The following is a 15,053-nucleotide window of genomic DNA, read 5'->3' as shown; positions in this document are numbered from 1 at the left end:
GGGTCAGGTCGCTGATGGCGGCCGCCGCTAGGAAGGGTGGCCCTTCGTGTGTCCCTCTGTGTGAGCTCCCCCAGCGAAGAGGGCTCAGATGAGACTAGTATGTTTTAGCATTTTTTTCAAAATTTCCTGCTCGAGCCTTGTCCTAGGTCATGGTCTCATGGCTCGAATTATTTCCAGCATCCCCCCAAGGTAGATGTCCTGCGGCCGATAGTCGACGAGGACTAGGAGGCCCTCCGGGAGATTGAACGTGAAGGCTGCCAGCCCTCGCCATCGCCTATCGCTGCCCCAGGCGCCCACTGAGATGTTCAGGACCCCAACCCGTTAGGTCAGGGAAGCGACCTGTCTACTCGGGGTCAAGTGGCGATTACGGGTAGCAGTACCGCGAGCGGTGCTGGTCAGCAGGGGCTGACCCGCAGCGCCCCAACCGGACCCGCCAAGAACCGACGCCCCACGACCAGGCCTGAACAAACCAGACCTACCCCGACCTCGCTGGTTTTGACCAGAGACCTCGTGACCAGATTGTTGTGGACAAAGGGTTTGCACAGAAAATGCCAGTGGAGGACTCATCCACCACGGAGGCGTCCAAACGTGCTCGCGGAACCCCGAGCACTGGTGGACCCCTAGCGAAGTTGTCTTCCCTGGCGGGTCGGTCTGGCGGTTTTGTGAGGACCAGAGTTGTGCTTAGCCCCCTGTCGTCGTGGTAAGTTTCTTTTGGGTAGGTATAGATGCTTTGGATTTTCGCTCCTTCCTGATCCAGTAACTTTGTTGTTTGTCGTAGGCCCATTGTAGCCCCCGCATCTCCCGTCGTGACCCCCTCGATGGCACCCTCACCGGACGTCCCAGCACCTCCACTAGCCCTGGCTTTTCCCTGTGGGCTTTGACGGTGATTCCGGTTCCTGTGGCACCAGTCGAGGAGTCTGTGACGTTCTTAGACCTTCTTGCTCTGGTCAGCCGCTTTCTTGCTTCTGTTCGCAGGCTAGTCGAAGAGAAGGAAGCGGTGGCCAGCAGGTGTTCCGAACTAGAGAATCAGCTGGCCCAAGAAAGGGAGGTCGGGCGCCTACTGCAGCAGAGGTGTGGCAAGCTCCAGCGGGAGAAGGTCGCACTTTCCGCCGAACACTCAACACTTTCCGCTGAACGCTCCCAGCTCAAGGAGGACAAACGCACTGCCCTCCGCATTCTCCAAGACGCCTTTAAGACACTGGCGGATCCCCTGGGGAGCCTCGGGCTAGGAGCCATTGAGCCGAAGGACGACTGCACCACCTGGGCTTGGGCCTACACCATCAAGGTCCTGGCGGACAAATTTTCTGAGCTCCCAGCCACCCTGGCGATGAGAGGTTCCGAGGACGTGGTGCAGGTGGTGAGGTCAACTACGGAGTACATTTTTTGGTGCTACCATAGTCGCGACCCCCATTTCAACCTGGACCTTATCCGGGAGGGAGCCGTGGTCGCTGGGACCGAAGTTGAGGAGAGGCTATAGTGGGAGTGTCAAGGAGCGGTGGACCACGTGACTTCTGTCTTCCGGGTGAAGGCCACCGAGGAGTAAAAACTTGATTGTAACTTTTGTCTTGTAATATATTCGAATGAAGCCTCCTGTTTTTGTACCATGATGAGTTTGTGTTGTTGTGGTCGTAGAGTTCCTGGAGTGTCCGAACCATCCGTCCATACTGAGCCCCCAACTATGCTGACCAGCCCCCAAGCTCTTATCGAGCCCCCGATCCATCCTCCCAATGATCCCGCCGACTGGCGTATTTTGGAGGCGATGGCCGAATGTGACATGGGGCTTGTGGTCGAGCGAGCGAGTACGCCGAGTGACCATCAAGGGTGTGTTATTCCGACCACTTGAGCCACATGTTAGTCCCAGGTTACCCATGCAAGGCTCGACCAGTCGACTCCTGTGTGGCTTACAACCTGTTTCTTGACCAGTCTGCCGGGAGGAGCTACTCGTGGTGCGGAGGGAACTAGAGTTGGTGACCCGGGAATGCGTCCTGCAAAAGAGAGGACTTCTGTAACCGCCTTCGCTGTTGTCGTGAGGATCTGTCGGCAGCACAAAAAGACCTAGAGCAGCTGAGCAAGGAGAACGATGAGCGACGAGTGAGATTCTACGACCATCTTAGCTAGGCCTTTACCCCCCTCGACTCCCTGCTCTGGTCCGCCGATATTCAGGTTCACCCAATGCCTGGGAACACCTTGACCGGTCATATTGAGTGGTTTCTAGCGGCCTCCGAGGAGGCATGAGGCCTCAAGCAAAGGATTCACGAGGCTGTCGGTGACCACCTTTTTGAGGTCAGGGTCTCCGATGCCTGGCTTTGCCCTCTCCTGCTACGCGCTCGCTTCCCCGACCTAGACCTCTTGTCGGTAGTCATGCTGGTTTTGAAGTCACACGCATGACCTCAGAGGAACTCGGCGCCTGTGCCGATTCATTTTTGTATGCTATTTGCTCCTAGGAGTATTGTCTAGAGGTATTTTTGGGTCCTAGGAGTATTGTCTAGAGGTCATCTAGGACTAGTCCTAGGTCACATTCGAGTGATCGCTTTGTAACGAAAGATATTTGTCTTTATGTGGATTTTTTCTATGCTTGAGTGGCGAGTAGCCTCGGAGTGCTCGTAATGCCTAGGGAAGGTCACGTCGACCCGCTTGCAAGCTAGGTCCCGGCACTAAGGATGACCTTTAGCCCGGCAAGCCTTTCGGTGGTGACCATCGCTCGACTCGAGTTAGGGCTTGTGGCATTGTGGTTGTTAATCCTTGGACGCCATCCCCCTATCAGCGTGCGAGCGGTCAATTTTGGATCTCGTCCCATCAATCATGAGTGAGCTAAACAGACCTGGCTACAAGAAAACAGAAACTCATATCTTAATAGTTCTAGCCCTCAACTGTCTGGTCGGCGAAAGAAGCTGCCGACCAGGCGATCAAGTTCTTGAAACAGAAATACTTACAATTTGGTGGGAGGTCGCATTTGTCCGTGAAGTCCTGCAACACAGAAAGCTTGGATTTGAAAACACTTACAATTCATGTCCACGCTTGTCCAGAAGGTCTTGTAAAATAAAAAAAAACCAGCTCGTCGTCGAGCAACCTCGTACACAGGACCGACGTTTCACGGCTTGTGTAATTTGCGGCTGACCACCCTGGCAAACTTGACCCCGTTAGGCTGGGGAATTGTAGGTCGCTTTGGAGCACCCCTCCCTCCCCGGGAGGAGCCTATCACGACTTGCCCAGCCTTGGACTGAACCAAAGTTGAGGTTGCCCATGACCAGTGCTCTTTTTGTGCCTAGCGGTCATGGTGGCACCTGAGGCCTTGGTGGGACCGGGCTGCTCGAGCTTTAGAGCACGTATGTGGAAACTCTTCGCTCGAGTTTTTATCTTCGTCCTCACTCGACCACTTGGTCAAGCCCAGATGGCTGGCTGTTCGAGGCGACCAGCGTGCGATTCCCAACTGGCGAATCGAGTTCTATTGTTCGTATTTATGTGATTTGGACTGCCAAGCCACACTACCAATGCTCGTATGGACCTTAACTGCTGTTATGACAGTAATCTCCCTAACAGGCTCGGGTTCGATCTACTTCGTGGACTTGTCGACTGCCATGTGTGGGAACTTAAAACCGCCTAGGGTTTTAGGGAACGGTCCCATGATGTCGATCCCCCAGCCAGCGAGAGGCCGAGAGAGTAGTAAGGATTGCAGTGCCTGGGCTGGTAAGTTGGTATTTCGACCATGGTACCGGCCCGACTCGCACCGTTTCACCTGCTCCCAAGCATCGTGGAGGGCGGCGTGAGGTTCGGCCTCCACATATGCCTTCAAGGATGTTAGGGAACACTGTGCTCCCCCCATCATGAGCGATGTATTTCAGTAAAGAGTCGTTACTCCCATGGTGGTAGAGGTGTCCCTCTACCAGGGAGATTTCGCAGTCTGCCCGCATGACCCTTTCTGCTGACACATCATCGTCAGGGTCTACTTGGTTATGAAGGTAGTCTGACATCTGATTCATCTAGGTCGTACCCGAACTGAGCAGGGCAACCACATGATGGCCACCTGAGGTCGACGGCACCGAGGGAGGCGTTGCCTCCAAAGGTGGTGCCTTTGATGTTTCGTTTCCAGTAGAGCATCCCTTTCATGTTGGCCCGAGACCGCAGTGGGTGGTTGTGTGAATCTTTTTCCCAAAGACTTCGACCGAGGTGGGTTCGCAAGAAGAGGCCGGACAAACCAGCCCATTAGCCAAGGAAGTAGTCCTGGTGAGGGACATGCATGACTTCCTAGTCCATGGCACATCGCTCTAGCTTTCTTACTTTGGAGTGGTATATCGCTATCGTCTAGTCCAAGCACTGAAAAACCCTTTGGTGTTAGGGTCACACCGAGTAGCGAGTCCCTCATCGCTAGTAGGTGTTACACCCTCAACATGGGTGCTGCTCGCGTTCCAGGTAAGAGGCCCTCATACTCCGCAATATTATTATTAATTGGAAAAACATAATTAAACCATGTAACTAACGACGCAGGGTTTTGTGCTCATTTGTGGATGGTGGAAATGTGTCTCGCTTTAGGGACCAGTACTGCGCCTATGGCGCCTTGAAATCCTGCAAGGTAGGACAAAGATTTTCCCATTCTATCGATGGGTGGTCAGTACTGGGGGATGAGAGGGTTACCTTTTTTAGGTCCTGGTCCCCAACAGGGAGTGGTTGTTACGTATGTCAGAAGTGAAAAGTGTGGACCACTCATCTGTCCTTAGGTTGAACCTGCTCGAAGAAACAACACACCCGATTAATTTATGGGTACTCTTTTACCTGATCGGATCATATCTGGCCGATGGTATCTGTTTGCGCCACAGGGTAGGTGTTGACCGTCCTGTGCAGTGAGCGCTCCTCCGAATGGGGCTACCGTTGATGGAGTGGTTCCCCCGGGACTTACAGTCCATGAGCCCTCATCGACGCCTTGAATATGGATGCCTCTGCTGCTTTTCATTGAACCTTGAGGCCTTTGGATCCCAATCCAATGTGCTAACTCTGGAACATATTAGGTTTGTCTGGGTCGTATCCCATGAAGAATACCTGCAGCGACTCAGATCCTTCGAGCGGGACTCGTCGGTCGTTCGGGATTCGAACATGGATAGCCCATAAGAAATTATCGACACTTACAAAAACTCAAAAACGCGCCCCCTACCTAGCGCACCAAATGTCAAGGGTAATTCCCTAACAGTGATTATGGGGTATGCTCGAAAGTTGGTGTGTGATTGGCGTTCCAGGTGTACCTATGGAATGTGTGTGTATTCGCTGCTCAAGGACACCAAAGTTATCCAGGTTCAGACCCCTCGTGAGGTAATAGCCCTATATCTTGTGTAATCTTCTTCATCCTCCTCTTTTCACAGAAGATATCCCTCTTTATATTCCAGGAGGGAGAAGTCTTACAAATGGGCCCAACTAGCAGACCCATAACCGTCCTAAGAAATGATACAAGCAATCATTACAAGCCTACATTCGTTGTGCCTGCCCTAGAACCCTACGACGGCCATCCCATCCATCGATCACACCCTCGTTTATCACTCCTGAAGCGCTAGGCCTACCCTGTCCTGTCGTAGGCTTCCCATGCGCACCTATTGCGCCCCCTGTTACGTCTACGCGCCTGTCCCGCAATAATTAATGTCTGCGGGATGGGATAAGATAACTCTGCATCGACCCTGCTGCCTCAGCCGGAGTGGACTGCTTGGGGAAGGACAATGGTGTGAGTGGCGGTATTAAATAAAATTTGATTGACCTAAACGAGTACCTGGTTGTGGAGGAACACTATGGAGACCCTGGTCGTGGTCACGCTGGCGTTGACCGGTCTCACAGGGGTCATGGGTCAAAGATCGAAAGTGGGTATTGCCCATAGTTGACTATTACGAACCATCGCGATGAAGAACCACTATATTCTTTATATCGACAGAAGCCTTATATCTATCATCCTACCTTTTCCAGTGATCTACACGTCTTTTACAATCTCTAAATCTCAGGTCATCTAAGTTCGAAGCAACATGTCTATCGGAGGATGAACTCCACAAGCAAGGATCCGGAGGGACCCCTTTGAGATTCGGCCGGGGGGATGATTCTGAATCTACCTCGTACATGAAATAAATGAGAGTAAATGAGATGCAGGTGGGATAGATGATCGGATGCTAGAGGAAATAAATGCTCAGGGGATTTTAGACAGGTTCGAGCCACACGGAGCGTAATACCCTACTCCTGTGTGTATGCTATAAATGTTCTAGAAATGCCTCTCTGAGGATCTCTTGTGTTACAAGGGTTTTTGTCTAAGTCTAGAGCTTCGTGCTTCTTGTTCTTTGTCAGCTTGTCTTGGTCTTGAAGAACTTGTTTTTTCTCTGTTGACCTCAAGCTCCTTCTTATACCCCGTCGGGGTGGCCTAGCGTGCCAAGAAAGGAGAGCACGAGTTCCAAGGCGCCATAAATGGAAAGCAACCATTATGGGCTGCACCTTGATGTTACCGGGGGGGGGGGTTAAAAATGCACCCCCGTTCAGTCTTGTTGTCATCATCCCGCATTTCAACGGGTGCAACAGGGAGGGCCCCACCGGGTAGTCGCCGAGCAGCCCCACGTGCCCACCCAGTCAGAGCAATCCTGACACAGCAGGGCGGCAGGCGATATGCCTCGAGCCCTGTGACGATATCCCGAGGCGCGCCGCATGACGCGCGATGGGATCTGCCGCATTAAATGTCCCCACGCCTCCCTGCCAGGTAGTGGCAGGGACTGACAGCAGGCGTGGGGGGAGTTGTTGGAAGTGACAGGCCACACTCCCTCTTAAATGTAGCATCAGGCCTCTCACCAATTGACACCTCACCGCTGAGCCCTTGTGAGGTCCACCGGCAAGGGGCTTCTCAAGTCCTCGGGGAACCGTGAGTGCTCGGGGGACTACTGTTCATAGCCCCGAGCACTCTCAATCGGATATGCCTTTTCTTGGTCCTCGGGGAACTCGGGCACTCGGGGACCACTATTCATGGTCTCGAGCACTCTCTCCTAGAACTGTGCCTGCTCGGGTCATTGGGAAACTCAGGTACTCGGGGACCACTGTTCATGGCCCGAGCGCCCTCTCCCGGAACTTGTACTTCTCGGGTCTTCGGGGAACTCGGGTACTCGGGGACCACTGTTCATGGCCCCGAGCACCCTCTCCCGGAACTTGGTCTTCTCGGACCTCGGGGAGATAATCCCCGAGGGAGGGTGCCATGTGGCACTCTACTGTCCTGGCCTCGGGACTCGGGGACCCCCAGTTCCCATGTCACCGACAATGTTCGGCTCAGTTCAACATTAAATATGTAGCCCAGCCATTAAGAGAGCCCAATACATAACACATTCTCATGTGATAAAAGCTAGCCATCAACAAAAAGCAGAAGATTAATGGCAAAAGAAAAGAGAAAACAACAAAAAGCAGATCCCATACGTTGGCATTTGATCGGACGGTTCTTCTAGCCCTGCCGTTCGGTGAGAGATACGAATCATCTCTTATCTGCCAACGCCGTGAAGACCTCGTCAAGCCCAGCCGCTGAACCAGAGAAGAGCAAGCCATGGAAACCACGTGGACCGCCCCGTTGCCCCGCCTACTCGCCCCGGCCTCGTTGCCCTCCACAGCGCGCCCATTCTTCTCCTCCACCTTCTGCACTCCCTCCTCCAACTCCCTCTCTTATTCCCTCCCTGGCCGTGGCAACCGCCGCTTCGCCGCCGCGTCCAAGGACACAACAAGCGACAAGGGGCAAGAGCCACCATTATCCACCACGGAGGAGGGCACGGAAGCGGGAGAGGAGGAGGAGGCATCTCATGTGGGGAAGAGCCCGGAGCTGGTGGCGGCGGAGCTGAGGAGGTGCTGCGGGGGCGGAAGGAGGCGGAGGCCGCCTCCGGCGGCGAAGCTGGGTGGTGGGTGGGCGTGGCGCAGGAGATGGCTGAGATCGATGACCGGCACCAGGGAAGGTGGTGGGCACCACCGGCGTGGTGCTTGGCGTTATCGCGGGGTCCACCGTCGCGCTGCTCTCCGTAAACGCACTCCTCGTCAAGCTCTCCGACTGCGTCTTCGCCGACCACGGCATCCAGGACTTCTTGTCTGGCTGACGTGGATAGGCGTACGGTTGGTGTGCTCTGTAACTACTGTTTCTTGCCATTGGGAAATACTATAGACTACAGTGATAGATCAAGTGTTGAAACAATGGCTGTCTTCCATTTCCCCAGTAAATTGATGAGTTTCTTGGAAAAATTGCACTTTTACTAACCTGTGTAAGACATGATTTACACTGCTGAAGTGCTGATTCAGAAATAGTTGAGTTTCTATCTAGTGGTGATTTAAGGATGGGCTACATTTAAAAACCATAATTCTATGCCGAGTCAGATACACAAATATAGTTGTAGTTTTAACCAACTGAATAATGCTCATTGTGTTTGTTCCCCTAGTATCTTCACTCAGATCTACTCTGGTGAGGAAACTGATAAATGGGCGTGTTGATACTTGATATATAAAATGAATAGGGACAGCTCTGGGAAAAATATTCTATGGCGTGTCTTGCTATCTAGGTAATGGGGAGCTCCTCTTAAGAAATGTTACAATATGAATGAGAGTTCCAAAGAGGAATTTTGTCTCTCAACCTCAGTTGAACTGGCTAGGTATGGATTGGATTTCCAACTTGAATGGCATTAGCCTTTTCTTTGCTTTGTGTTGTTGAGTTTGACAAAGCACCTAATGAATTCATCTGTCTGCCCCCGGGCGGATGACCGCACGCAGGAACACCATCCGATCCCGCTATCTCGTCCGCACGCAACACCGGTCCGTCTAATCCCGCTCGCTCCGCGCCGTCGCCGCTCCGCATCGCTCTTGATTCCGCCTCCACCCATGCGCCACCTCTCGACCTCCTAACCCTAATCCTCTCCCTCACTCTCATTTCCTGCCTTCCCTGACCTCCGCCCTCCACCCATGCGTCGCCTCCCTACTGCCTCCTACCATGGCCTCCGACGAGCTCCTCTACCGCTTGTCCTCTCTCCACCTCCCCTCTCTGTCTGTCACGCTTCTTCTTTGCTGTCGCCGGCCACAAATCCGCGCTCCCCCGCCTCCACCGCCACCCCACCCAGCTTTGAGGCACCACCGGAGCCGCCTCCATTGCGAACCGCTCCCTCGCTAACCGCTATGAATCTCGATGCCCCCGCGCAACCGTCCGTCCACCGCCACCACCGCCAAGCCAGCAGCCTCCCCGAGCCTCCCTCTAAGCCGATGCACCGTCACCGACCCGAGCGGCCTCCGCCACCACCGCCGCCTCCATCCTTCGGCCCCACGGCTCAGCCGACCTCCCCTTGCTCCTCCACCACCACCACCAGCTCCACTGCCGTGGTCATCGCCGACCTGGATGAACTGCTCCTCATGGCCCTACCACCGTTGGCGTCGGAGCCGCGGAGCTTCCCGTATGTGGTGAAGCAGCAGTGCTGGGAGAAGGTGGAGCGAGTGCCCAGGCGTGACCCAGAGAGGTGGCGCCGTGACGCGCTCGACAACGTTGTCTTCCGCAAACTCGTCGGATGCCCCGGCAGCCTCTGCCACGACTACAACCACATCGTCCCCTACTCCAAGGTATCAGCCCCCGACTGAAATCGCAAACCAGCCCCCTCCTCTTTTTGTTTGTTTGCTTCGGGACAGTAATACAGTAGCTTCGATGTTACATGGCTCAACAGTGTCTAGCATTTGAATAATTTTAGTGCTTTTAGATGGTATGTGGTTTTGTGGTAACTTATATCAGCATATCCATAGTTATCAAGTCGTAAAGTCAAGTCGAGTCGCCATAGGGTCGACTTGCCGACTTTGTCGACTAGTTGGTTGACTAGTCCACGACTAGTCTGGAGGTGGACTCTGGAGACTAGACTCTGGACCGTGTATTTGCAGGCCTCGCAGGTCACAATATAACCACAATTGCAAGACTTTTAGACAGCGGATAAAGATAAACATTAGGAGAATAGGAGTTTAGGACAGCATCACAGGCTCATAGCACACAGTAGAGTGCAGAATTGTAGATTAACGTAAGCATTGCTGTGACAATTTAGCTGCTTAGGGTTATAATTTCTGAATTGGACTGGTGGGCTGGTAGCAACAAATGTGGGCTGAAAAAATGGGCCAAGGATAGCCCAATCGATCTCCAATCGAACGCCCAGTCGCAGCCAGTCGCCGCAAGTCGCCGCCCAGTCGACTGGTCGCTTGACTAGCCCTCCAAGTCAAGTCGAGGCCCTCTAGTCGAGCACGGGTACCGACTTGTCGATTAATCGACGATTAGTCGTGACTAATCGTTCAACTTGATAACAATGAGCATATCTATTCGGAGAATTGCTAGGTTATTCATCCATAACTGTATTTGGAATTTCTACATTGAGGTTTCTAGCTTGACCAAAAATCGATTTCATTCGTGGTGTAATTTGGCATGTGCCCATGAACTTAACCGTGTATGGTTCGTTATGTTGAATTGCTGCACCCAGCCTCTTTATTTTGTTGATTGTGCATTCTTTGGCAATATGCAAGTAGAAAGATAGATTTTTTAGATCTAGACTTTCTGATCATTTAACATTGGTTTTTTACACATATAGGAGGCATTTTGAGTGGATGGGGCTGGAGCTGGAGCTGCGAGATAGTATTGCTAGCAGGTAGTAAGCATTTGCATTTACAGAGCTCATTTGATTAGTTTTTAATCTGCATACACTAGAATAAGACTTGTATAGATATAGATTTACATTGCATTTCTCTTTCCAGCACTAGAAGAACTTGAAGAATGGAACACAAGTTTACATTTTAGTTCTGGTTCTCTTATAGTTACCATCGAATCAAATTTATTTCTACCCAGCAATTTTTTTAGATGGTACGTGCACCTATTTTTATTCAGTTCTCGTATTTGGGCCTGAGAATATCGTCTTTCTACGCTATGCTTTTGGACTGAAACTTGTGAGCTTGCTGCAACATGGAATTCAAGACTTATCTTTCATGCATTCAATTGTCCTTCTTGTTCTGATAGTTTTAATATTGTGCCAGGAATAATTTGAAGGCAAATTTCCAATGGAAATCCATGGTTGCAGGTTTAACATGCAGCTTCGTGCCTATTTTTAAATTTTCATCTGTTGATACAGACTCCCATAGAGTTTTCTAATAAAGGTAGGATTTGTTAAATTCACATGGCATACCCAATTTGTAAGTCTTCTTCTTTCTTCTTTTTCTTAACAGAGATAACACCATTTTTGGTGCTAGGCAATTAATGCAAGTTCTTAACAGATATGTGTGTATTAGCATCCAGGGTGTATAAATGAGCTACTTTTTAGACGAGCAGCAAACATCAGTGGTAGTCATATTTGTGTGTGAATACTAAAAGATTTTTCTCTCCTTTTTATTTTATTTGGCAAAGAAATATTATTTTCTCATTGGCGCTGTTGACAAGGGTGTTATTCATGTGTCTAGAAGTAGCCTTTGAGGGATGGTGTAAAAGTGGCATTTCTGTATATTTCATAGTTTCGTCTTTCCTTTTGTGTGAGTATCAAACACATGTCTCAGATTAATTGGGTCTACAATTTTGCATAGATGAGTGCGATGTCTGCTGTCCACAAGTCTCAGGTTAGTCGCACGAAAAAGGGCTGGAATCACTATAGGATGCAGTTGTGTACAAATATTTAACCATTCTCCATTGACAGCTCTTTTTATGTTTCGATCCAAATACAAGTGTCTTTGTCCTGCAATTTTCAGGGGCTCACAGCTGTCTGTTCCGGTTGCTGGGACTTTCTCATCTGTCCAGCCAGTGCAACATTGGTATGCTATCATCGCCGCCATGCCAGCTCCCGGTATGTACATGAATTGCTGACTCTCTCATCTTTCTCTGAAGAACTTGCCCGTAATCAGTATCTGAATGTTGAGATTCATCTGTGCACAATTTGCATTAGTAAGGTCTATTTCATTCTTTCTGTTCTCTTTACTGTAACAAGAAGTTGCATTTACTGCATTGATAAATTTGCATCTTGCAAACTTTACAGACATAGGAGTTCTGAGTTTTTTTGGTCCAGTACAGAGATCTAATTGGCCCTTAAGCAAATGTATGAAGCTATGCATTTTCTGAAAATTTGCGTTTGCTCTAACACCTGAAATGACCATTTCCGAGACAAATTTTCCACCTGCATTTTGTGCAGGAACTGAGGTGGCGCATTTAGTTTGTGGATGATGCCACACTATCCTGGTGTATAATGGCACGAAAAGTGTACATCCTTTCTTGATGCCATACTTATAAGTTATAACAAGCTACAAACAAACAAGCTATTACTCCTCATCCTGAGTTGCAATAATTATATTGTGTGGCTTTGATTCCTGTATGCGAAATCTTCCGTCTGAACATAATATCTTACATGATTGTGAGCTCAAGAAATCTGCCAGTAACATTTTTCCAGTTCATATATTATTTCATGGGGCGATCTAAGTGGAACTTTTATTTGCATGATCCACAATTTATTCCATTTGGGAGAAAGGAACTGGACCACTCACTGGTGCAGACCAGAATTGTATTTACAGGGGCATTTCATAATATATGTTGTCATTTTGAAGACATGTGGTTTCTTGTTAATTTAAAAATTGCAGGGAGCTTTTACTCCCACTCCTAGATTTATTCCCATGACTTCCAATGGTTTAGGAAGTCAGAACAGCTCCTTACTTTGCTATGTGGTTATAGTTATATTAGAATCCATTCCTGCATTTGCTAGGAATTACTCTGATAATGAAAGTTCTCTTTTCTGTATCAAAACAGACTAGAAGGGACTGCAAGAGGAGACCCTTCTGCTAACAGAAAGGCAACAAAGTGAAGCAGCTAGCACTGCACTAGCTGAATCTCAAGCGAGAAATGAAGCATTAGCAAGCAAGCTTGAAGACGCTGTGAAACAAAATGATCTCCTCTGTGAAACTGTTAAAAGGTTTGTTGTTCCAGAAACTACTGTAAGCAGCACTCAGATGTGCTGTTTTGGGGACCCAAATGACTTTATTTAGTGGTAACATTTTGTGAGATAGCATGATTCGATTATCATTAAAATAGAATTGCCCCCCTGAGGATCTCTGCAATTTGGCTGTTTTGAGGGGCCGGGACCAATCACACTAACTTTCATTGCTTATAGTTATCCTCTATTCATCATTTTTGTGCTGCCACATTTTTTCCTCCATATTATAAGATCTACAGAGAGCCATCAAACAAGGCTTGCATTCAGAAAATGTATACAGAGTTTGTTTGATTCAGATTTTTATGCAGAAGCCTTTAGATGTATTATGTTTCCTTTTCAATATAGGTCTGCAGTAAGCTTTGTGAAAAACTTGGAAAGCATGGTCTCGTGAAATCTAAACAAGCTGTGCAAAGTCTTGTTACTCCGTTACGTATGAATGAGAGGATGAACAACAATGTCGCTCCTAAAAAAGCAACCTAATGTTCACAATTTTCTTCTTTACACGAGCGTCATACAAATTTAAAGTCATGCGGTGTTGTAAATTTCTAGTACTTAAAAAGAAACAAAGGATTCTTTCGTCTGTCACAGTTGGATGATCGGACGCAGATTGCTCGTCCGATCTCGCCCGCGCGAAGCATCGCCGTCCGATCTCACCCGCACGAAGCATCGCCGTCCGATCGTCGTCCTTCATCCGCGTGCGCTGACATGTGGGATCAACGTCTACGTCGTTCGTTTGCTCCCCCCACGTTCTTCGGTCCTCGATCCCATCTCTAACAGAAACACGTTTGATCCCCCAATCCCATCGCCCTTCTCCTGTGATGATCACCCGAGGTCGCGCCGCTTGTCCCCAGCCTGGACACCAGCATCCGCTCACCATCGCTTGTTCAACTGCCGCAACACATATTATAGCGTGAAAATATTCAACTCCCATTGTAACGCACGGACACGTAACTAGTGATAACATATTTCTATAGCGAGTCTCACCGTACAATTAGGCATACTCTATTTTTGTGTGTAATTTTTTTCTTGGATGGTTGTATTATCACAAAGAAGACAAGAGCAAAATTGTTATAATCTAGGGATCTTTTTTGAGTTACTTTGTGTATGAAGGTATGGGGTTGACATTGGTTTCGCCTTGTTACAGAATTATTCTCTCCAATGATATGTATACAATGGTAGATGCACTTCAGTCGGGAAGAATGCGGTTGTTGCAATGCAGCAGCATACAGCAGCATACAATCTTGCAACTTGCGATCTTGTGTTATTGGAAGTAGCACTTTGACAATTTTAGTAAAGAATATTAATTGGAATTGAAAATTTAAGTTTCTAATTTTCGATTTGAAAGATTTATGTTACAAATTTTAGACTTATTAGTTTTACATTTACACATATATTTGAATCCCACGACCTTCTCGAATTTCTGGTACCAAATGTATAGAAATGATTATAGTATCCCAACTTCTTGGATTCTTTGTTCCAAGTTGAGAGTACTGTAGCGAGAAAGAACGTTGGATTACTTACAGAAAAACTTAAAGTTCCAAAAGAAAATGCAAAGATTTTTTTAAAACTTGGGATTTAAAATTTGTCAAAAAGTTAGATTACTTGCAAAAAAGCCTTCTGCGTTCGCAGGTAAATTGCGACCATAACCATGCCCTAGTTATTTAGACTCGCCTTACTGATTGTGCACTGCTGCTGTAACTTACAGGCCCAGAATGCAATTTAAGAGGATTTCCTGCTTACGAGCATTTTATTCTCCTAAATCTTACAGTAGCTCTTCCATCACCAACGATTTTCCTACTGTGCTGAAAGGGAAAAGATCCGTGTTTCAGAGGTTGGAATTTGTTGGTCAACATGAAAGAACTATTTTCCCCTCCCATATTAACAAGATGATAAATAAATAGCACCTAACCTCTCACTACTATAGAAAGTATTATTATTATCGGTTCTAAACTAACATCACAGTCACTTTTTGGAACCGGCGGTAATATAATTATCATTGTCGGTTTGTGTTACGAATTGATATGGATAGTTGGTCCAAAATCCAATGTTTTTTTTGAAAAAAATCATTTTTTTGCACTAGATGAACCCTCACAGTTTTTGTGGGAGTCA

General features: G+C 48.7%; 1 protein-coding gene and 1 pseudogene across 2 annotated transcripts; both read left to right on the top strand.

The window, feature by feature from the left end:
* Positions 1-7,508: 7,508 nt before the first annotated feature.
* Positions 7,509-8,465, top strand: LOC133923443 (preprotein translocase subunit SECE1-like; annotated as a pseudogene).
* A 416-nt stretch (positions 8,466-8,881) lies between these two features.
* On the top strand, positions 8,882-13,271 carry LOC133923442 (sulfated surface glycoprotein 185-like). Of its 2 annotated transcripts, XR_009910624.1 has the most exons (5): positions 8,882-9,573; positions 10,575-10,631; positions 11,014-11,133; positions 11,716-11,810; positions 12,761-13,271. XR_009910624.1 is itself a non-coding variant. In XM_062368743.1 (2 exons), exons 1-2 carry the CDS (start codon positions 8,929-8,931, stop codon positions 10,584-10,586), a joined length of 657 nt encoding a protein of 218 aa, XP_062224727.1. In that variant the 5' UTR covers positions 8,882-8,928; the 3' UTR covers positions 10,587-11,005. The 2 variants fall into 2 exon arrangements, 1 of the variants encoding a protein (XP_062224727.1); XM_062368743.1 differs by lacking the exons at positions 11,014-11,133; positions 11,716-11,810; positions 12,761-13,271 and having other exon boundaries at positions 10,575-11,005.
* The last annotated feature ends 1,782 nt before the right edge of the window (positions 13,272-15,053 follow it).

This window comes from Phragmites australis, chromosome 7 (assembly GCF_958298935.1).
Source record: "Phragmites australis chromosome 7, lpPhrAust1.1, whole genome shotgun sequence".
In the NCBI taxonomy this organism is placed as follows: domain Eukaryota; kingdom Viridiplantae; phylum Streptophyta; class Magnoliopsida; order Poales; family Poaceae; genus Phragmites; species Phragmites australis.
This window is presented reverse-complemented; position numbering and strand designations above follow the sequence as displayed.